Source organism: Stegastes partitus, unplaced genomic scaffold, assembly GCF_000690725.1.
Source record: "Stegastes partitus isolate 25-593 unplaced genomic scaffold, Stegastes_partitus-1.0.2 Scaffold1786, whole genome shotgun sequence".
Classification (NCBI taxonomy): Eukaryota; Metazoa; Chordata; class Actinopteri; family Pomacentridae; genus Stegastes; species Stegastes partitus.
In genome coordinates, this window is record NW_007579517.1 from 49121 (window position 1) to 73008 (window position 23888).

The 23888-nt window shown below is 39.7% G+C and overlaps 1 protein-coding gene across 1 annotated transcript; it reads right to left on the bottom strand.

The window, feature by feature from the left end:
• Nucleotides 1-1865: 1865 nt before the first annotated feature.
• Nucleotides 1866-17665, bottom strand: LOC103372601 (pituitary tumor-transforming gene 1 protein-interacting protein). The gene is made up of 7 exons (XM_008302285.1): nt 17427-17665; nt 17082-17128; nt 15478-15586; nt 13750-13855; nt 11755-11820; nt 5873-5919; nt 1866-2342 (listed from the first exon to the last, which is right to left on the bottom strand). Exons 1-7 carry the CDS (start codon nt 17545-17547, stop codon nt 2293-2295), a joined length of 546 nt encoding a protein of 181 aa, XP_008300507.1. The 5' UTR covers nt 17548-17665; the 3' UTR covers nt 1866-2292.
• Between the last annotated feature and the right edge of the window lie 6223 nt (nt 17666-23888).

Genomic DNA, 23888 nt, shown 5'->3' on the forward strand with positions numbered 1-23888 from the left:
TGGCCCCCTCCTCATTGTTGCAAAACAAATCTGAAGGGTACCAAGACTGTTTAGGCAGCAAAAAAACACAAAAGACAACATTCGGATACAATAATATGCACTTTGGAATTTCTCAAATCTTTTTGTTGTTTGTGAAATATTTGCATTTTACCTCGCTGAGCCTCAAATATGTATAAGGCCCACACGCAATAATGCTTTATTATCTTGTGTTATTTTTTATGTTAAGTCCTAATATGAAAAGTAGCAAGCAGCTGAAGTTGTCAGATAAATGTAGTGCAGTAAAATGCAATATTTGCATCTGAAATGTGGTGGAGAGGAAACTGAAATACTCAAATACAGTCACAACAAATAGTACAAACTGAAAAAACAGTAAAGGTATGTAAGTGTTTGTATTAATTATGTACATATTAGCAAATACAGTGATGGCTGTGAGCTTACTGCTACTTTTAACAAACCCCTCTTTAAACTTAGTTGAGTGTTTGGAGTGCTGGAGAAAATGAGCCCCTTTAGGAAGCAAGCATTGTTCTTAAAAAATCTTATTTGATCTAACACTGAAAATTCACACGTTAGCAAGGCAGTTAAATCGAGTTTCTTTCAGATTTGTATTTTGTTCAAACGCACATCAGTCTCTGTGTCCTCTGTATGTCGGCATCACCCCGTCTCCTTCATGTGTCCAGCCGGCTCTGAATGCTGCTGAACGTCTTAACAAGGTCAAAAAAGAAAGACAAATAACGTCCATTGCCACCTCTCTAAATTGTAGAACTAGTTTAAAAACCTTGATGTGTGTCTATAGAATGTGAAGCAGTTTTGACCCTTCTTGTATCACAGAACAGCTTTTCCCATATCACACTCTGACAGAGACTTCTGCTCCAGGGCAAAGTGCTATGAGGACTGGGCTTTCTCTGTAGTTTGCTGCAAAACTGTGGTAGCCTCGCCTCAGTGTCCTGTGGCGTATCCTCTGGGTGCTGCTGTGGTTCTGAGCCTGTGGCCCTGTCCACTGCAGCATTTACATTCAGTGCTTTATTCTCTTCTTACTTTCTGCACTGAATCTGTTCTAAAATCCATTCAGCATCACCAGCAATACCAGTTCTTACGTAGCAAGAGACTTTAATTTTTTTTGTAATTTATTTTAAACATTATGAAATAGATGGTGACTACACAATGTGATGGTTATGGAATAATGACATCATCCTTTAATATTGGCTACCCATAAGCCTCACTTTCATTACTGCATTTCTGTCTACCATGCATGCAAAAACCCCTGGAAAAAGAAGGCTCGATTTACAGCACAAAGGAGATATGTCTGCAACTGCACACCCAAAAGAGGACAAGGATAGCATTTTTGTTTTCCCTGGTAGTTTTCCCCAAATAGCTGAAATGGCAGATGGTGGAACAACCTGAGTAACTGTGGAAACTCTACCCGGAAAAAGAAAAAGAGCCCCATTGTCGAAAGAGGCAAAGACGCAGAGAGAGAGAGAGTCTAAGGTAAAACAAGAGCAAACCTCAACTAGACATTCCCTAGATGGAGAGGGCTCTGAGCTTTACAAGATTCAAAACTGACCACCAATCAGATCAGGAAGTAGGAAATCCTGCCAAATGGTTTACTCTGCCTTATTCTAGCATCACGGTTTCTAACTCTCTCTCTAATGTGTTCTCCAGCCCTCCACTCCAGCCTGACGCCAACCCCTGCTGTCGTTACTTGTTTGGGCAAAGAAAAACTCAAGTTATGTTACTATTATCATTAGTATTTCACTTTAATACTTCAGTAAACATGATTCTTTTCTCTCTCTTATTCTCTAAATGTCTGTTGTTGCTTTAATCAATAAAAATATGAAAAAAAAACCCCAACAAAAAACAAAAACAAATTGTTAAAAGAGAAGAGCTTTATTCATGTGTAGAAACACATTTGATTACAATCATTATTGTGTAATTCAATACTTTGTCTACAAAGTGCAAAGACTAATAAAGTACAATATTTAAAAAGTGATGACTTGAAATGGCATTTCAGAGCACAAGGAATTTGCAGAAAGTTTAAAAATGAGCTTCAACACACGTCCGGCATACATCACCGCATCCTCATTGAGAATCAGAATCAGGCAAAACAAATTCAGATTTTGTTCATTCATGTTTGTTATTGTTTAACAAGTGCAACATGAACAGATTTTGTCTGAACAGGAATACTGTGGACAGCTGCACTCATTTTGTTGTTTGTTTGACAAAAGGGCATCACTCCAAGCTTAAAGTGAAGATATGAGAGCAAGTTGCCTATGGAAGGCCTCCAGCGCAGCTGCTTTACTCGTTCTCAAACTTGCTGTATGGGTGGTCCGAGTCACCCATCAGACCTGCACACAGAGAGTGGAGACAAAATGAAAACACAGGAGTACATGCTGGGTCAAGTTTAGCTTCCACTTCCTACATTTTCCAACAAATCCCAAGGTGCTGATTCTCAAATGTAGACCATACTAGTCCAAGGACCCATTTCATAAAATGAATTGGAAAATCAGTCCTGCCCATTCTTAGGCTGTTAAAATCTGATGTTCAGTGCATTGTAGAAATGGTGGACCTGATCCTGTTCAGTCTCTCTGGATCTGCACAAATCAACTAAGAAGTTTGACCATGTAAATGTTACATTAATCTTGATGAAAATAATCACCTCAGGCCCTACTAGTGCTTTATTACTGCACCCCCATGGATTGAAGAGACTTTGAGCCGGACAGACTTATCAATATAAACATATAAACTAAAGCTGCAGAGGCCATGATATCCTGACTTATACTCCTTTGTACAGGTCAAGCTTCATGATTATATCCTACAGACCCCATAACGCAAAACCATTTCATCTTTTATTAGATCCTCTCCTGCATCTTTTAATAGGTTCATGTATAAAAGATAGGTTCACCTTTTTCATTGCTCATATACTGCATATGTTGAAATTGTTTTCGCTGCTTTTCCTCATTCCTCCTGTTCATACTGACCTTTAAAGAAAATCCTTCCTGCACTCATCCAAAATCCAAAAGTCAAATTCCACAGTCAGCATTTTGGTTTAGTAAGGAATTCCAACATTTTCTGAACCTAACACAAGGCTTCAGCCGTCTGACATACTGTATGCCAAGTCAGCTCAGTCCGAAGCATTGTGTTAACTTGTCCAATATTAAATAAATACCCAAACATATTTTTGCACAGAACAAGAACTGGAACTGTCTTAGTTTTTAATGGCCAGTATGAGCAGAAAAAATGATTACAGCACACAAACCCTGTTTTAAAATTCATATGGGCCCCTGATTAGAGCTTTAATACTGACTTGAACCTTTGTGTACATACCCTTTAATGTATGCTTTTTGTTTGACTTCTAAACCTCTAACCAAGAAAGACAAGTATGACAGGATAACCCTGATTATTGGATGGATGTCCTCCTGCCTGTAACTGGTATAGTTTGTGTCACAGTAAAGATAAAACAGTTCGGAAATACATTAAACATCACAAACGTTGCTGTGGCTTCGTATTATTGGTCTGCATGTCAGGGTAGGCACACGAGGATTAAAGAGTTAACTATGCAGAAACCAAACCAGAAGTACTGCTGAGAGAACAACAGCTGAGCATAGGCCAGGATTACTAAAGGCAGCAGAGCAGCAGAGGGAATACAAGAATTTCCAAACTATTAACATCGGTCATAACAGGCAAACTCAACAAGCTGAAGCACAGCGTTCAGTGAAGGACTGGCTGTTCAGGCTCATCTATGTACACTGCTGTCAAACCCCAGTAGCTGTAGTGTGAGGAACATTTTGGGAAATACATTCATCTACTTTCTGAGAGTGACATGAGAAGATTGATCCCATATCCAGTCTCTGACATGGTTAGCTGTAGAGGTAGAAAGTTATTCATTTCTGGTTCCTAGCGTCACAGCACAGCTAAACATTGTTTCCAGAATCAAAATCGAGACTCAGTTTGTTTGTTAAGTAGGTGCCAGGTTTGTTGCCCACAATGAAACTAGGCCTGTAACTATAAAGACTCAGCTGAGCTGTGCCAGTAGCAGCTGATGAAGAACTACTTGAGCCATTTTTTCCACATATGCAGCCACACTGCCCGACACCTGGAAACCCACAAGGTGTGAACTTGAGTTCCTGTTTAACATAAAGACATGAGACTCATACAGATCTTTTCACATCACACAAAATACTAAACTGTTCATTTAACTGGGCTGCCAAACTGGTTTTCTGTCTGTGAAACTTTCACCAAAATGTACTTTTGCGACCAAATATTGTAATTTTAAGTGCTTGAGACTCAGGTTTTTGCTGATTCACTCTTGCACTGTAGAACTGTATGTCAAGCTTCTACAGGTTATGACACAGTGTTGGGGAAAAGTGAAAAAAGTCAGACCTGTGATAATAATTCATACTCCCTTGCTTGGATATTTCAGAATGGTGGTGACAAGAAATTATTCTTCGTTCTGCTGAAAAACCTCCTCCCTCTCCCTCAGGGGATCCTCAGCCACCTTCACTGATCCTCCACCTCAACTGAGGCTGCACTTTAAGAAATAACAAGACTTGATTCTTGGCTGTACAAAAGATGTGTTGCTGCTCCCTAGATTGTGTTTTACAGAACAGACCAGAATGAAAATGAAAGAACAGCCTCCACTACAGCCCCTGTGGAAGTCAGCTAATGAGAGCAGGAGGCTTGAGAAACAGACCACCATCCATCACTCTGTCATGTTGTCCATACACAAAACCACATAACCTGATGTCTTACTACACTGATGCTGCCAGGACACACACAAACATACTCACCCAGTTTCACAAACCCACCACTGTTAAGTGATTTCTTTAAACACAATTGAAATTTCTGCCACATCAACAGCACAAAATGAATAATGCTCTCTTTATCAAAGCTCTGACAGAGGCCAGGTTTTTGTACATCAATCTTAACAGTCTCTTTCCATAAAGTTGTGTAGCTCTTCACGAGGGACAGTGCTATTTATCCGTAACAGAATCAATGCACAGATTAGAAGTGTGATACACAATGCAACAATGCTGTGTAATGTGTCATATTTCTGGATTGTATGGCAGTTCATACTGATGGAGAAAAAAAGGTTCATACTTTAATGAATAACTTGGATTTATTTATTTATTAATTTTGGCATCACCTCTTTTCATAACAATAACACTGTACTCATTAAGTTAACCGAGGGTAACTGAGGGAAACTAAGACATTAATAAGGGAGATCCAGTGCAACTACAGAGAATACTTTGCCAGGAATGGCCAAATATAAATCAGATATGGTATATTTTGATCACAGCGCATATAAAGCCCAATTGCTACAAATCTAAATGATTATTTAAAAAAATGAGGTCATGAAGCATGTAGTTTCCCATGCATAAGTTAATGACACTGTTGTTTCACACAAACCCACACAGTGCGCACAGAGAGTGGTCTTTTTACAATGACAACCCTTTGTTGCTTCAGTGACCTGTTCAGTCCTGCTCGGTCACAAAAGGACTTACATTTGACACCAGCATATGATGAATTATGCTTAATTTAATTTAAGCAGGCAGGAGTTGTGTAACCTATACGTGACCTGAATTGCCTTGCTTGGGGACAAGGCCTATATGTTGAATAATGCATTGCTGGCACAGGGTATGGGAATGAAAGTCAATGACAATGGAAAATCTGAAACCAATTTGACATGCGTCTGAGACACAGCTGACATGAACAGAACAGAGAGGAGAGGGCAGATTACATCCTGCACTGAGACTTACTGATCACCTCAAGTGTAGCAGGTTGATACACAGGGAGCGATGGGAACAGTTTTCCACCCATTAAAGAGAGGGGGTCAAGTCTAGATGTTCCTACAGTGTAGTGTCAGGTTTATACGCACCATACTTCCTGCGAATCTCATCGTGCCGTGCCTTTCTCTCAACTTTCCTGTAAAAACATAAAAACAAAAAAGAACAAGTTATTACGTAGACCAAGGAAAAAAATAATTGGTTTCATGCCTACATTTTAGTTCACTTGGTTGGGGCCAAACGACATTAGATATTATTTTAGCTGTGGTCCACTTTGTGTTCACAGTCACTTTTTACAAATGAACCAAGAGGTATAAACTCAAAGTCATTTGGACTGACAGGAAATTTGCACCAATCAGTTACAACAATAAAACAACCGACAGGTAAAATTAAAAACATTCATCATCTCATTACAATGCATTGTTTTGCTGGGAAACCTTGGGTCCCAGCACTCGTAGATGCTGCTTTGACATGTACCACACAAGTACATGTCATGGCAATGAATTTCTTTAGCACCAGCAACCTCAGTCAGCAGGACAATATACCCTGTTACACAGAGTAAACTACTCAGAAATGGTCTGAGGAACACCACTAAGAACCCCAGGCACTGACCCAGCCTACAACACCCCTCAATCCCAAACCCATCAAGCATCTGCGGGATGTGCTGGAACTAGCCCAATGCACAAAGGCCTGACCCCGTAACCCACACGACCTCTTCTGCCAACGTCCTGATGCCAGACACCACAGTCCAACCCCAGAGGTCCCGCGCATTTTCCCTGGCAGGTAGAAGCTGTTTTGGTGGCACAAAGGGGAACTACACCACTACACAAGAATAGGCAGCTTGTTTTAAAATAGAGGCTAATCAGTGTATGCATTGGGCAGTTTTGCTGACATCAGCCAACATCATAAGCACCAAACAGATAATAGATGGATACTGAATTCAAGCTGAAGATCACATTGTATATTGACCACTACACTCTAAATGAACTGACTGAACCAGACACAAACCTGCTTGTACTCAGCACAACATGTGGCACCCTGATTTTACACACTAAATCTCAATGACTAATGAGAAATGTAAAGGTGGCTTTATGCCAGCTGACTAAATCTGGTGTGTACACTGAGATTTTTATACCTCACTATGTTTTATGCATCCAGCCTCTACGCCACAGCTGCCTCAACTTATTGACAAATTTTAAAACACCTTAGAGGTGGACATCAACTAGAAGCCTTTCACTTGTATAATTGCAAATAAAGGCCAGAGGAAACCTGTGAACAGGTGAACTAAAGATGCAGTGACAGTCACCATATAATCAGACTCTAATTTAGTCTCCATAATAGCTCAGATATAGTTAACTGGACCTCATATTGTAAGGAAACTGGGGAACTGGAACGTATAAGATTACAGTGACTTGCCAAGGGATGGGGCTTTACTGCTGGTCAAAATGACAGTTTCAATAACTTGTAGCACACACAACGCAATCACAAACAGCAGTAAAAAAAAAAAGATACATACTGTTTTTAGAGCTATCCTGTTGCTACACATCTGCTTCACACAGTTTTCCACTTAACACCTTGTATTTCAAAAGATATATATAAAAGAAAAACGTACATAGAGAAATAATCATTTGTATTGCTGCAATGATTAAACATGAACATTAATTGTTTATTCACTCAGGCCAGTGCAAATTGTAAACATTCCTATCTCGCAGTGCTGCGCTGAGATGCAAAACACAATATTTACTCTAAACTATAATACGATCTCACAAAAGCTCCCAGATGATATACTACCATCACTACCATACTGATATACCGCATCATAAAGTCCTGTGGTCGACTGATTTACTGCATCATATTTTCAAAAACATCCATATTAGGCACAACAATATGGAAAATGTATTTCATCCATGCCAGCCTACCAAAAATAAAAAAAACAACTACAACAACAGCAAAAAAACAAAAAAAACAAAAAACAGTGCTTTCCTTATGGATCCTGTCATAGTTTCATTGTTAGTTATGTTTGCACTCCATGCTACATTTAGCTGGCAATGAAACAAATACAGCAACAGGTCTGCCATCAGCCCATCGCCCAGCTTTTCTGAAGACCAACAAAAGCCTGGGAGGAGGGTTTATACTCCGGACCTCCAGAGGCGTCACTTCACTTCATCTCAGCACAAAGGGCTGGTGTAAATCAGTCGCTGCTTTATTGCTAGGTAGTGATCTGTGAGCAGTCAGGCTGGCTGAGCTCTGCCTGCCATCTGTCACCCTCCGCCACACTGATGGCTTGTATGCAACTAATTTAGTGACATGTTCACACTCCCTCTACATAAATATGGCTGTATTCAACAAGTGAGATGGGAAGAATGAAAAAGAGCAAGTAGATGAAGCGTAAGCAAAGGATGGAGCCGTATCCACAGCTTGACAATATTTGAAGACAACAGGGACCTTCACTCTCATAGGAGGGTAAAAGTTTGTCGCCTCGACTTCCAGGTTTGGTCAGTTCAAATGTTGCTCGCTACCTCTAGATAACCAGTAGGACACACAATTTCCAGCAGAAAAAAGTGTAAAGACAAACAGTCACATTAAGTAAAATAGAGTAAGAACTTGCAAAGTAGGAGCTTTGCCAAATAATAGCATTCGATGCGGGCTTCTCTACGCTCTATGCTGTAAGTCAGCTGCTATCTGTGCTGTGCTTTTGCCATTAAACTTGTATCCTATCGGGTGCTGACGCACTATATGGTTAAACACTGTGGTAAAAAAATAAAGTGGGATGGAGCAAAATTAACAATGAAAGTGATTTATAAACAAACAACAGTGCTCTGATGTTGGCATGACTAAAGATTGAAGTTAGCAAGATTTATTCAGACAGCAAACTGACAGGCCAAGGAAAAGATGGACTGATTTTTAAGCAAGAAAAAACAAAGAAACAAACAAAACAGGTGCTGTTCTGAAACATGTCAATCACTTCAGTGGAAAAAACATGAACAAGACTGCTGCTTTACCATCAACTTCTGTCTTTAACCTAGCCGTTAAAGCTAAATTTAACTTGCAATTTCTATTTGCAAATCCCAGCTTTAAAAATATGCTTGAAAAGAAGTCTTTCATGTTCTTGATGCTGTTAGTTGAATAAATGTAACCTGGCTACATTTGCCGCAAGCTTCTCCAACACTGTTACTGACTGACAAAGGCTCAGCTGATTTATGTGACATTCATTACAACCTTTCTGGTTTCCAAAGGGAAACAGGGAAAAAAAGGTTTGGAAACCACCGATGCCCCTTCAGAGGAATAGATTTTGGCTATTCTAGTCTAGGTTTTGTTTTTTCTAAAAAGATGAATAACTAAAATGTGAAATCTGTGTGTGGTTGGAGTTCTCAACATTATGAGGAGTGATTAGTTGGATTGCATTTAAATAAGTCTCTGTTACATGCAAATGCAGACTTCTAAGACGGCATGTTTCCAAGAGGTTCAAAAGCTACTCGTAAAAATCATTTCAGTAACTGGGTTTCAATACAGTTTTAGGGATGCAAATTCAGTTTAAAGGGCTTTCCATCGCTCCTCTTTTTTTTAAAGCAACACCCTGACAGAAACACTAAATAGTGGAGTTTGCTTAATGGCAATGTCAGCTTAAAAAGCAGCCGTATCAGTCAGCATTCAAGAGGCTGAATGGGTCGAAACCCCACAAAAGCTGTTGATGAATTTGCCCAGCCTGCCCGGGCTTGGATGACCACGGTACTATGCTTTGAGCTGGCTCTCAGGAGGCCAGGCAGCCGTGTCTAGAGGCACTACTCTCTCCCATGATGGGTCCGATCTATTCTGAATGCCCTGTTCACAACATGAACTGCATCTATGTAGGTCACTGCACTAACTCTGACTTCAGAGATTTGATCATCCTCACTGCAGGAAACCCTGACTTGATTTTATGGCACGTGAGAGAAAAGCTCATAGAGGTTGGATTGCTCAACGTGCAGGCTCTTTCTCAAATGCACACGCACACAGAGAGCCAGGCCTGTGATGTCCCCAGCACGGCAAAAGATGATGGCAGACCAGAGTTACTGATTTCCTTTCTGCACGACTGCCCTGCTTACAAACACATCACCCAGCTATCCTCGGAGGACAAATGCAGTGGAAGTGCAGGAACTAAATAGAAAGATGAGGATGAAACATTCATGGAGTTCAAGAAGAGGAAGGCTTCCAAGTTTAATCACTGCTACAAGACACACTGCTGTATGATTCAGTGACTAACACACTGTTTCTTTGACAGAGGAGGGCACTGCACAGGATGTAGCCCGCTCTATTTATGATGACATTACCAAAGACCAGCTGCTCAGCCTTGACAATCCAATTGGTGTTTTGGGATATGAGCAGAGGAACGCTGAGCTCCTCCTCTGGGACATGGACTTGTTGGGGCTGCACACACACCAGTTGCTTGATTCTCAAACACAACGGACTCTTGTTGTGGACAATGAAGTATTCCATTGTAGGAAATTCAACGCAGGCCCTTCTTGGATATATTGAGACGCTAACAATATCTAACATATTGACAGAACAGAATTAGGTCTTTACATCATTGTCTTACTCTGATTTTCTTTTATTCTTTGACTTTAAACCTGATCCAAAGAATATCATCTAGCAAGTTTGATCATATTTATATTTTACATACTTGCTATATTTAGCTAAAAAATAAAAAATCAGCTTCAGTAAATTTAAATGTGAAATTACCAATCAACATTAGCATTTACTGATATTACCATTACCCAGGAGGTAATGTTTTGGTTTAGTTTAAATGTCTGTCAGGTTTTTAGTAGGATATCTAAAATTTGAGAATTTTAACTAAACTAAGTCAAACACCATGAGCCAAAAATAATTTTTTGGGGGCATTTTGCTCAGGAGAAGAGAGAAATGAAACAAAGATCCCAAACTGGAGCTGAATCTGGCACATCGCAGACCACGTCTACACTAAATTTATAAATGGCTTGACTGATGGCTAAATGCATAAAGCTTTTTCTCTCCATTTTCCTCTACCATGACGAAAACTGTGATTTTCTGCTCAGTTTTTAAAACTGGGCATTGTAGTGTGTCCAGGAAAAACTAAGCTTTGAAGAACTGCTGTCATATTCTGTGACAAAACGGCCCACCAGGAGGAGAGTTACTGGTTTTCATGGGGATGGAAGTCTTTGCAGAAACAAGTTGAAACATGTCACATGTCATTTGTGTGCAATAAACCATGTTTAGCCACTGTCAAGACAACATGTCCATATGGTGTTCATGAATAATAAACAGTCAGTGTCATTGAAGAGCACTTTCTCCTTGAAACTGTAGTGTACCGATGACCAATACGTAACCAACCTAAGGAACCACTCCTGTCAACATGTGGGGTGGGGTTTCTGCATCATTCTTCTTCAATATTAGTTTCTGGTTCAAACTGGAAACTAACAGCTTTGTCACTGTCAAAATTTGTGTGGCAGGTGAAAAAAATTATTTCACATTCACACAATAGTTTTGATTTGTATCTGTAGCAAAATGCTCACGTTACAGCACCCGTTTGTGTTAAAGGACACTAGAACTGCAACACCAGCATGCTGTGGTCGAAACCACAACACAGGAGAGTGCAGTAAATACAAGGCTGGAATTACTGTCAAATTTTAGTTGATACTGATGCAGTAATAATGTCAGGATTGGCCCCGATATAATTTGAAGGTAACTAATAGATAAATATTATACATGTGATAATGTATAAATATCCTTCTAGTACTCATATGAAAATGAGCCCTATCCTATCCAGAAGCTAAATTACTACTTTTAATCATGCAGTTTTCACTAGATACAGAGGGAAGTGACATAGCCTTAAAAGACTGGTTTCATGTTGAGCGGAGAAACACACTGACAATGATGCTGTTATTTAAATAAAGACAGGTTTCATCTATTACTGACATTTCCAGCCTATGTTTACTGAGGCCTGCAGTGAACTTCTTACCGTTCTTCAGAGCGCTGTTTGATCTCTTCTCTCTTCCTGGCAAATCTCTCCTCATCTCTGTCAGGCCTTTAATTGTACGGAGACATGAACAGAGTATCAGAATCATTACTGTTCATGAAACCAGAAAACAACAAAAACACTTTCATTTGAATGTGACAAATGACATGCGTCTACAAACTGCCACAGATGCTTGAGGATTACTCTTTTCAAAAACAGAACCCCCTACCTAAAAGTTACAGTGATACATATTCTGCGTTCTTCAGTGCATAACTTATAATCTATCCGAGTTGTGAATTGTGTCTGCCAGCCCACTGAGAGTTAGATAGATAGATACAACTTTACTGATCCCTTTGGTAAAACCTCAGGGAAATTGTTGAGTTTTTGCTGTGCCTCATCTTTGATAATGTAATTACTTCATTTAATGGAAGTTGAACAAACAAAAAGGTGAGAAAATAAAATTATCTGTAGGCAAGTCAAAAAATACAGAAATGTGACTACATAGTCATTTACATGGCTACATGAGTGAGAGAGTGTGTATGTAGAGTTGATGCATGCTCTTTGTCCTCATCTTTTTCAGGCAGATGATAGACATGAGCGAGACTACTACACCCACTGGACTGTCAGTGACTGACAGGCCAGCCTGCAGTTGATTGACTGACATGACATTTCCATTTCACTCCAGCACAATGAATAAGAGCACCGCAACACACTCTGTGTCTGTGTCTCTCTCGCTGTCTCTCTCTGCGTCTGTCTCTGTGTCTGTCTCTCTCTTTCTCTCTATGAACAGCATGTGCTTGCAGGGAACCTGTCATTCATAACTAGGCTTCTTCAGTAATATCGATTACTATAAAGACGTACAATAGCAATAGTAGCGATGGCGCCAGTGTCACGGGAAGCTCGGACACACTTCTCTGTTTACTGTGAAATCGATATGTCTCTTCTGCTCCTGCAATTCTGCCTACAATTCTTCTCTGTTTTGTTATGCTTTCCCACTAAGGCTCATATCTTAATGCGTTATTAGTTACTGTTTTCCAGACACTGTTTCGGGGTAATCAGAGGCTTCCTCCTAACCTTGCCACTGGCCATTAGCTGCTTTTACAGCGACTACGGATATGCTAATTTCTTGCTAAAGGTTGTTTTACTTTAGAAAGATAATACAGGTACTCCAGATAGCGTTAGCCACAGGCCTGTCAGTTAGCCTCTTAGTGACAGAATTAGCCTAGTGTCGGCAGCAATGCTTGTCCTTGTCTGTACACATTAGCTTTCAGTTTTGATTGTGACGTGGAACCATTCAGAAAGACTAATGGGCGGGACATTGCTGAGACCACACAGTGACTACAGCCAGAGAAAGGCGACTGCATCAGACCCAAAGTAGCACATTTATTTCAACAATCGCCTAATAAAAATAACAATGCCATTAATCAGAAAAATGACAATCGTCTGCCATCTCTAAATCTGAGTATACCATCATATTGTTTCTGAGTAAAGCCAGAAACAATACGATGTAGAGCCTTAACACGAAAAGATTCCTGAATAAAAATCTATGTTGGTATTGCATAATGTCAAATATAGCACTTGTGTGATACATGTCCTGCCCCTCCCCTTAAAAAGCCAGTTGTCTCCTTTTTAACAGCCAAAAAGGGAAACATCCAGCTATTCATGTTGCTGCACTAATGTTGTAAAACTGCGTGCATGCATAGTACAGGATAAACTGCAGGGAAAACACGCTGTTTTAACTTAATATTCAGGTTCAGTCGTTAAAGCTTTTAAGCAGTTTTTTAGAGATTTGACTGGTTATTCTTTGTATGCAGTATTCATGCCCCAGTGATGACTGACATTGCATTTGTGGCTCTCTCCTCAGTCATTTCAACAGGGGTCTTGTTGAACTGAAATAACTGTTCGGAGGCATTGCAAAGGTGGTAGCTTAGTGGTGAGACTTGCTTGAAAAGGGACTTAGCTGTACTAAGGTGCTGATGACGTTTCATTTAACCTTACCCTGATCGACGCTTCTTGCAACAGCAGCAGCAGCAGCAGGCAATAATGCTGATAAGGATGGTTCCACCCACCACCGCCAGGGCAATGATCAGGGCTTCAAAGTTCACTGAGACAAACAACAAGATATATAATTAACATTCATATTCTTTTCAAGAAGAGGATATTTTCACAAGGTCAGGTAATCATTGTTGCTTGAAACCTTGGGTCTCCCTTTCCCTGTAATGATGATATACACTTTGACAATGGCTCCACCTGCTGACTTCTCTGCCACACTGCAAGTCATAACACCGTAATGACGGAAATACACACTGAACTTCCATTTCCAGTGAAAACATAACTAGGACATCAAACAGGACTTAATCAGGGGAGACTTTGACTTTCAACTGCAAAGCCTGAAAGCACTCCACAAGGAATACAGTTACTGGTTTATTTGTTTTTGTCGATTATACTTTCAAGTCACACATTTGTCAGATCACAGAGAACAGTACTGTAGCTGCCAGCACTTCTAAGGTTCTGCACCAGCACAACCCTAATTACAAATTCATCAAACAACAGCCAAACTAAAGTGATGAACTATATCAACAATGTTTCCTGCCTCTAAGTATACATACATTTCAGTTGTGGCTAAACAGGTATGCATATCATTTTATATAAAAGCTAAAATGACATGGACTGAAGTCTGTTGTTAACTGGGTTAATCTAGGTTTTATCTAATCAATAACATTTTATCTTACCGTTGAAGGTTGTTAAATGAAAAAAGGGGTCAGACTTTATTGTATTTGTTACAACACATCTAGTCTGAGCTGTTTTATGTGCTCCAATAAAGCCTAGAAGTTGTTAACAACTCCCACTATCGGTTAGGGAAATAGTTTAAAATTTGCATCCCAACCACAGATGTTTCCTGACAACAAACTTAGACATTACGTTACTTGTTTATTATTTATCATATTTTACGACATTTCTTAAGTTTTAATGGTGCAAATTGATTCAATAAATCACCAATTTGAAAGTAGCTGGCAGTTCACACATCCAGAAGAATTTGCCACCACACTAAGCCCTGACCTGGCTACTGTCCTCTCCTGGCTGGCTGCGTAGGAACTTGGGAAATTCCCTGCACACCACAAATTGTACTTTCAGTACCTAACAAGGGGCAATAGTTAATTTTAACAAAGCTGTTGTCAATTACCGATTGGTACAGCTTCCCAGACACACGAGAGAGGAAGCAGGTAGCACTGTACCTGCTTCCTCTCTTGCAAGAAGTAGCACCATCAGGTGGAGCCTACCCACTGTGACAATGAAGCAACATGACGTGAGAGGAACAGAAAGATTTGGCTGACCAATCTCATACAAACAGGTATCTTTGTAAATTGCTCCCCTTCACTTCAGTGTTTGTCAAGGAGAATCTCATACCACTCCAAATATCCTGTACCTACTTTCTGACTATTATTTAATAGAGGTAGATCACTTTAAGATGTCTTCTTGTACAGAAATTTTTCTTGCTGTTTTCTTGATTTGCGTTTCTGTGTGGTTTTTGATGCGTGTAGTGGAAATGAAGTGTTACGCCTACAGTGTCCTACAGTGTACCGAACCATTAAAACAGCTTCCTCATGTCAATCCCCTCTATACACCATCTAAAACACTAAAGTAATGAGACTGAAACAAGTGACAAACGAAAGACAGATGTAATCACAACCTTTGACATCATAACAATAAAACCAAACAACTCACGCCAACACACGCCCCAGCGGGCCTGGGACAACTGGCAGACTGACGCTGGAGGCAGCAACCAGCTCACTGGGTACTCTGTGCAGTTGTTGGTAGTAAAGCACCACAGACACTGTGCAGATAAAACACAAGGATCAACCCTCTGCATGACATGGTATTACTATGCACACAAGACCTAAAACCATTTCCCAATTAACTGATCAAGAACGTAAAATACCAAATATTACTTGGTTATAGGTCATTATATCACTTACAGATCATTCCATGTAACATCAGCCAAAGCTTAAAAAAAAGGTTCTGTCCTGGCCCTCTTACATTTAACTGATTGTTTCTGCATAATAAATTCAGTAAGTGTAATGAGCTCATGCAATATTAAACCTTCATACCTACACCTGTGAATATTTTCTGAGGTAATGAAACTTAAAAGTATACAGGTATGGGTCAATATTTCATGTTTTTAAATTTGCATTACTCATAACTTTACACATAAAAGAGATGGACACATTACTTTATTCAGGGCAGAAAAACACATTTGAGCTCTCCTTAAACCAAATCTATTTTATCTCCACTTCAGGTCTTAGATTCTAAACCCAAACCTTGTTTTTGTTTCAAATAATGTTTTCTATTACCCACTTTGAGCCCTAATTATCATTGAGTAAATCACATTTTCAATACCTAAACTGCACTATTTTAATGTCTATGACATGGAGTAAAAGAGACAAGCATGGCTGTGTGCATTATCAAATTTCTGATGATGATTTACCAGACATAACTTTAATAAATCATATCATCAAGTGGGCGAGGTGGTTGGTCACAAGTTATAGCAGATGAAAGGTCTAATTTTGACCTATATTTTGATGCTAGATTCATATGCTAGCCACAATTTCTTCTGTCAAAATAAGGTCCTAAAATAGGCATATTTTGACACAAAATGTAAAATTTGTGATTTTAGTTACACAAGGAATTAAAACCATACTAAAAGAAAAAAGATGCGAAAAGACAAAAAAAAATTTAAAAACTCTGCTGATTCTGAGGGGGTCAGATGGGAGGCACTGATTGATTTCTTTCTGGAATAAGCTTTTAGAGGATTTGCTGTAAGTGTTGGCCTGAAATATTAAGTAATCTGACTACAGCCACACTAGTTTGAGGAAACAGCATTCCTGTGTGACACTTTTCCACTGTCATTGATTTAACAATCAACATTAATAATTGACAGATTTATTATTGCCGCTGACTTGATACAGAACAGATATCTTGACCTCAATATAAATCTGTCAGAAATGCATTGCAAACCCATCAAAGCAACTACTATACAAAATATTGCAGATTTAGGTTCCCTAACTTATCTGTTAAAGCAGACTTTGGTAAACATACCAGCCCACTTCTGCATCGGCAGCAGCAGGAAGCAAACCAGTGTTACATGTTGAGATGCTGTTCAGGTAACTCCGTCCTGGTTTAGTGCATGTATTTAGGCCTAGTAGTGACACCAAATGACTGGGAGGTTAAATAAGCCACCAAATGTGGCGACGAATGGGGAAGCATAAAATCACACGAGTTATTTTATGCCAGTTCAAAGGGCTGCTCCCAGTTTCCTGTTAAAACCTTACCTTGGCATTTGGAACGCAAGTGTCACAGTTTTTGTAGGAGGAGCAGGCTGAAATGAGAGACAAAAACAATCAAAGTAAATTATTTTTAAAAAAACAAAACAAAACAACGAAAAGCCGTGCTAGCAGCGCTACTGGGTCAGGACCAGCACAGAGCTGCGGTCGGTCGCCACCACACAGCTGTGACGTATTTTCAAAATACAGCTATTTCACTTACTAGTTCACGACCTGGAACTGCTCTTAAAGTCACTTGTTCCAATGACAAACATAACCTATACCAACCACAAAAACGAATGCACTGCTTTACAAAAAAAATAAATAAAAAGAGAGAGATATAATTCAACTTACGACGTGGTGGAGCTGGAGTTGACTGGCATTCTGCCTGGCTAACAAAGCTAACACACAGCAGGACAGCAGCAAAAACAGCCGAAGTGGTCAGAGAGTGTCTCATGGTTGTAAAAGAAGACATCGTGAAAAGCACAGTAGAGCAGCTTGGAACCTTAACAGCGTGTAAAATAAGAAAAATACCAGTTCGTCGACACTGGGCGACTCGAGATAGCCTGTTGTTTCTGTTTAGTCTCGAATCTATCGCTGTCACTTCCTGGGTGTCTGGGGTTAGCGCGTTTAGTACACTCCGACTGCCCAGGCGGGAGGAGCTAATACTTAGACTGAACGTACAAGCGACCGCCCGCACGAATTTACACGACTTAGCAGCAGCGATTTGGGGTCTTAGAAATGTACGAAAAGCTCGTGGTCAGCTTTGACGGTAACAAAATACTACACGCGTTTATTTTTCGTTTAGTTTTACTGACTAAACTTATTTTATCTCAGTGGTCTAACATGAAATGAATTCGTGCAGGTGTTGTGTTCTCTGTGAATAATTTCACTTTTCTTCCCTGTGCACTTGTAGCCTTCCAGCTCTGTCCCTGTCCCATCTGCTGGGACTCCACAACCAGGCCCATCAGCAGCATCGTCTGGGCAGACTGCTCGGAAGCCTTCTTTGACTTTGGCATCGGTAAATGTGATGTAAAGAATAAAACACTTAACATTAAGTGGTTTTTTTTTTCCAGCGTTTTTTCAGCGTTGCAATGCTATGTTGGTTTTAGTATTTCTGTGTAGACTTTGTTGCTAAAGACAGCTTTTCAAAGATGTTCTAATTGTTTTATATCATATTGTTGTACATAGCTGTGTTAAATAGCTTGTAACCCTGTTGTACGTAAGTAACTGTATTTCTTTGTGTGATACCAACATAATCTGTACCTTTTGCAATAAATCTGACCTTTATTTCTGCAGCAGTGCTTTTGGTTTGTTTTTCACATAAATATCTGTATAAGAACATTCAAGCAGACAGACCTTTTTGCATAGTCAAGCTAAAATGACATGAGGAGCATGTATTCAAAACCATTTTATAATTGATCAAATTGGCCTTGTTATTTGCAAGAATATCAATATAAACAGATAAGCTTAAAAAACAAGAAGTGCTGATACAGCCTTGTCAATAACACATCAGTAACAGCTGGTTTTGTGTGGGTCTGACCAGTCAGCAATACATTTACAATAGGCCACTCATATTTTTGTGGCACAGATAGTTGTATCTTAAAGTTTAACAACAGTTGGTTACCATTTCTGATAGAATATATATGTTATCAGCTGGGATCGAACCAGCGACCTTTGTAGCCAGACCTTCCCCCACCATCACCCAGTAAAGTTACGGATTTTGCCTAAATGATTGAAATTTAAGGAAGAAATTGCATTTAAGTGGATCAGAAAGGCAGCAAGAACCCTTCAGCTCTCCTCTTCTTCGCCTCATTTTTCTCATTTTTTTCATTTTTCTCCTCCTTTTTCTCTCTTCTCCCCCTTCTTCCCCTTCTCCCCCCCAGAAAGACTATTGTTCCCCAGCTTCGGCGCAAGGTGGAGCGGTGGCAGGCACCGTTGCCTCGCAACAAGAAGGTCGCCGGTTTGCGTCCCAGTGAGGACTCTCGGGATCTTTCTGCGTGGAGTTTGCATGTTCTCCCCAAGCAGCATGGTTCTCTCCGGCTTCCTCCCACAGTCCAAAAAAAATGTTGAGGTTAATTGGTGATTCTAAATTGTCCATAGGTGTGAATGTGAGTGTGCTTGCTTGTCTGTCTCTAAGTGTCTCCTGCCTTCGCCCTAAGTCAGCTGGGATAGGCTCCAGCCCCCCCGCGACCCAAGTGAGGATTAAGTGGTGTATAGAAAATGGATGGATGGACTTAATGTCAGTAAAGATTCAAAATTTTCTTCGATTTTCATTTGAAATGGATGGATGCAGTCCAAAGTGTGGTTGAACGTTGGTATCTCATTATATACAAATTAAATCAAGTTTAGCATGTCAGGAAATATTTAAAAAATAGTTGCAAATAATTGTTTGTAAAATTAAACATGTTGTGTACATTAACTCAGAACTAGGCCTCGTTTTTTTAATATCATATACTGGATTTTGGATTAGTATGAAAGAAGTTAAGGAAAAAACTGAGCATCGTCTCCCATTTTAGCTTAGAAATTAATTCCTTTACTGGAGAATTTGTCAGCTGGCTTCCAGTTCAGATAAATTACATTTTGACAATTTTCCCATCCCTCATATTTGTGAGCTGCTTGATTATGAGCGAAGCTATGCTTATTTCGCCGATCACTGAGGACAAGCTGTGTTTTGGGAAAAAAAACGGTGTGATCCTTTCAGACTATAACAGTCTTGGTGCCCTGGGTTTGCTGTTTTTCCTTGCTGCAGGCTGTCTGGGAAGAGGAGTTGTTGTCACCGTGTTTACCACTTTTTATCTGCTATGGCGTCATGCTGCAACCAAGTCACTCATTGGAATTTTAATGAAGTGAAAAGCACTCAGTGATCAGAAGGTGGCAGTGGACTGTCACACAAGCTCTGGCTCTGTTGATATGACAGGTTTTGTGTTAACTCTGTACGTTTTTATATAAATGATGGCGATACGTGCACACTCTGCAATCACACAATTTATGCACTGGTGATGATCAGATTATGGACCTGATTAGAAACCAATTTGGTGATATATGCAAAAAAGTATGCAACTTGGAGGACTTGAGGAATCGAGGGGTGTGCGTGAAGGAGAGAAGACAGAGGCGGGGCCGTTTTCTATACTCCACTCCTGTCTTTTGAACCTTTCCTCATCCAAATAATTGCAGTGTTAACGGAGCTTCGTTATAAGTTGGCCTAAATATGAGACATCAGTCAGTAAAGTGGAGTACTTAAAATAAATTAAATTAGAATGTTGTCCAGTGAACATAAACTGATATTCCAGTCACAACTGTAGAAATCTCAATGGTTATATAAAAAGTTAATGAAGGAGCAGTCGCCTAGCCCAGACAGTTTTAGTGTTGGACTTTATTGGTACTATGAGGGTAAAGGTGCCCCTATGCTACCCATCATGGACTCATTTGTATATGGCTCACTTCCAACTGGACTCCCCTAAACACCTCACATTTGCAGCTCCAAAGTTATAGTCCTAAACTGTTTACATAATCGATTTCACAAAAAACTAGAACAAAAGTATAGTTTTCAACCACACTTGAGGCAGGGCACACGGAATGACACTAGTAACTGATTGGTGGATCCATCACTTTGGTCCAGACTCTTACATTACATGGTCGACGTTGGACATCAGTGTTAAAAATATCAGATTTGTGTTTAATTAAACTACACAGACCTAAATAACATGGAGTAATTGTGGCCTTTAGGATTCATTTAAGTTCCAGGACTCACTGGGAGTTTGTCTGCTTTGCACAATTAGTAATTCACGTTTAAACAGGTGTGGTTATTAGTCCCTGGACCTCTCAACTACATCATCACAAGTTGGTCTCAAAGGTGCTTGTTCTGGTGTCTGCATCTGCAGTAGAAATTCAATATTGCTTTATTTATGTTGCAGAACATCCTTTTAGTAAGTGGCTGCACAGATGTTGTTGTTTTTTTGTTTTTTTTACATTTGAAAACCAGGGTGTAGGATTTAGTGGGATAATTTAGCAGAAATGGAATACAGTATTCATAATTATGTTTTCATAAGTGTAATCATCTGTGACTTCATATCATTGTGTTTTCATCATCTTTAAATGAGCCCTTTGTATGTGCACAGGGAGCAGGTCCTCTTTTACGAAGTCCATCACATTGCAGGGACATGTTTCCCTAAACAGACAAACTTAACCTTTGCTCTAGAAAGGGCCTTTAATATTTTACATAGAAGTGGAAGCCACCATAGGTTCTCCTACATACTTGGAGGAGAGATGGAAGGAGGTATTATTCATTTGGTTGCAATGTGCAACTTCACCGCTACACACCACTAAATAATACACCGTGATCCTTGAATAGGCAAATCAGTTTTTAAAGTATAAGTAGCAAGGTGGCAATGACAGTGGCAGAGCTCCCCTTCATTCATCCTTACATTAGTAATGCACCAATATGACAAGCCAAACCAGCATGGTCAGCAGGTTGTAATGTATTTCCTATGGGCAATATTTAGGCTAACCGTTCACAGACAGAAAGTTGTTTGACTGTGTCACCAGCTCATTGCTAACTTTGTCTGTCTGCTGTTTAGTACTTAGTAGGTTTGGGCACCAGGTTAAATCGAGCTTTATCACTGAAAACATCTTGATGAAAACATGAAGACGCCAAATTTCATAAAGAATAACTTATACATACAGATAAAGAGTGAGGTTACATGGTGAAGCTTGGGGCCTTAATCCAAAAAAATGAAATGGAAAATGTTTGAAAAAGCTCCGTAGCACAGAGGGGCACAACTGTGATAAGTCTCCATGAGTCTAACACTACAAGCGACACCTCTCATTTTACAATTCGTCATTTGACCCATATATTGAATATTACAGCTTTAATGCAAATACAATGAGAGTCATTTCACCAAACGTATTTCACCAGTCAATAACAACACAGTATAGTATCAGCACCTATGTGAAAAATATTTGCATTGGCATCTGCCTTTTAAAAGCCATACCTGTCAGTTTACATCTCAATCACTGACAGAGGATGTTTGCTTGATCACATGCTTCAATTTGATTTTTGTTGCTCTCAGACAGCATTAATCAGCTACACAGTACAGGGCGACAAAAGTTCTGCAAAGTCGATGCAGCAGCTAGAGATTTTCCAACAGCTGAGTCATGTTGTAATGGTCCTAATTGCCCTTTATTGTCGTCTGCGCGGATCTTTTTTCCCTCTGACTACTGCTCATTTGAGAGTTTGTCAGTGGGAGATAATGATGGCTAATGGTCTGTCTGAATGACTGAGAGAGTGCTGAAAAATGCAACATAGTGCTGTCTTTCTGGAAGGACAGTGACGCAAATGACTGTCATTTTAAAGAAAACCATAATTTGCAACTAAAGATTATGGTTTTAGCTTAAAAAGAGTTTTATATATATATATATGTGTGTGTGTGTGTGTGTGTGTGTGTGTGTGTGTGTGTGTATACATGTAATAAATATCCTGTGGCTCTTGATTTGATAGTGTATATGTAAAGGGTGTATCGTGGTTTCTTTTATTTCTTGTCCTTGTGTTTTTCCTGCATTTGTGATTGTCTGATTGTTTTCACCTGTGTGTTGTTGCCCTTTTACTCACATGTTCAAAAAAGGCCTGTTGAGCATCCAAGGGCAGCTATGTGACTCTACGATTGCCCACTGATTCCCAACAACAGAACTTGAAGCTCTGCAGTATAAATGTCTACAAATGTGTGCTTACTTATGCACTTAACAAATTCCTGCATTAAAAAAAAACTGAGTGGAAATAAAAAATAAAAAATAAATGAATACATACATACATTTTAAACATCACAAAAAATGCTTTTGGCTTGACTGAGGTGGAAAAGTTGATGTATTGTTAAAAGCAAATTATGACAAAAGTGTAAGAAAACTGTCTCAGTGACAATATGATGACATAAATCGAACCATGTGACTTCAGTGTCCACTTAAGTGTCTGCCTCAGTGGAGAGATAAGAAACAGAGTAAAACATCACACCTGTTTGGAGCAATGAGGAAACTGTAACTTTCCTTCAGGTAATACCATATTTCCATCATATTTTCTACGTTCTTTTTCGCTCTTGGAGGATTGACTGGCACTCTCAAATAAATCTATAGTCTGTATAAAAATGGACATAAAAGGTGATGACGTCATCCACTGGTTTGCACTGAAGAATGCATTTGTCTGTTGAACATGTATTGCTCACTCCACTAACAAATGATGACAAAATAATAGTCATTATATCACTACGGATTCAAAAGAAAAAGTGCTTGTGCCAGGTGTTTACCAATAATTGACCTTGTTAGAAACTATCACTTTAGACCAGGCATCTTAATCTAAGTAGTCGCACCCAAATACATCTCTTTTAGAGGCCTAATGTTGGTTTGAATATGGAATTATTTTCTAAAGGAACACCAGCACACTGTTAATGAATTTAGCTGTGCAAAAGTGAGGTCGAAGCCTCTCAGTAATGGCTGCTGGTGATGTTAATTTCAACCAGTCTGAGTCTGAGCAGTACTGACTGTGGGGGGCCTCCTTCTCAACCCAAATGTGAGCACTCATGCCTTGAACTTCATGTAACCCGGCCACAGCAATCATGACTGTCCCGGACTGTTGGATGAGGTCCGCTACTAAGCCCTGGTTTTATTAAAGGTATTGCCTCTGTAACAGTTCAACCGTATTGCCTGTATATTAAAAGAAAACTGCCTGCAGGGCAGCCAGGAGGTTAAACCTGATGTTAACATGTCACCCCATTTACCAAAAATGGTTGGAGCTGGAAAGGTAACCTGGGAATTTTTCCATCAACA

Excerpts from the sequence above, each read along its gene's own strand:
- LOC103372601 (XM_008302285.1), bottom strand. The coding sequence starts at position 17,547 with ATGTCTTCTTTTACAACCATGAGACACTCTCTGACCACTTCGGCTGTT. Across the intron at positions 11,821-13,749 it reads TGCAAGAAGCGTCGATCAGG|GCCTGACAGAGATGAGGAGA; the intron begins GTAAGGTTAAAT and ends GTACAATTAAAG. Across the intron at positions 5,920-11,754 it reads AAACAGCGCTCTGAAGAACG|GAAAGTTGAGAGAAAGGCAC; the intron begins GTAAGAAGTTCA and ends ATGTTTTTACAG.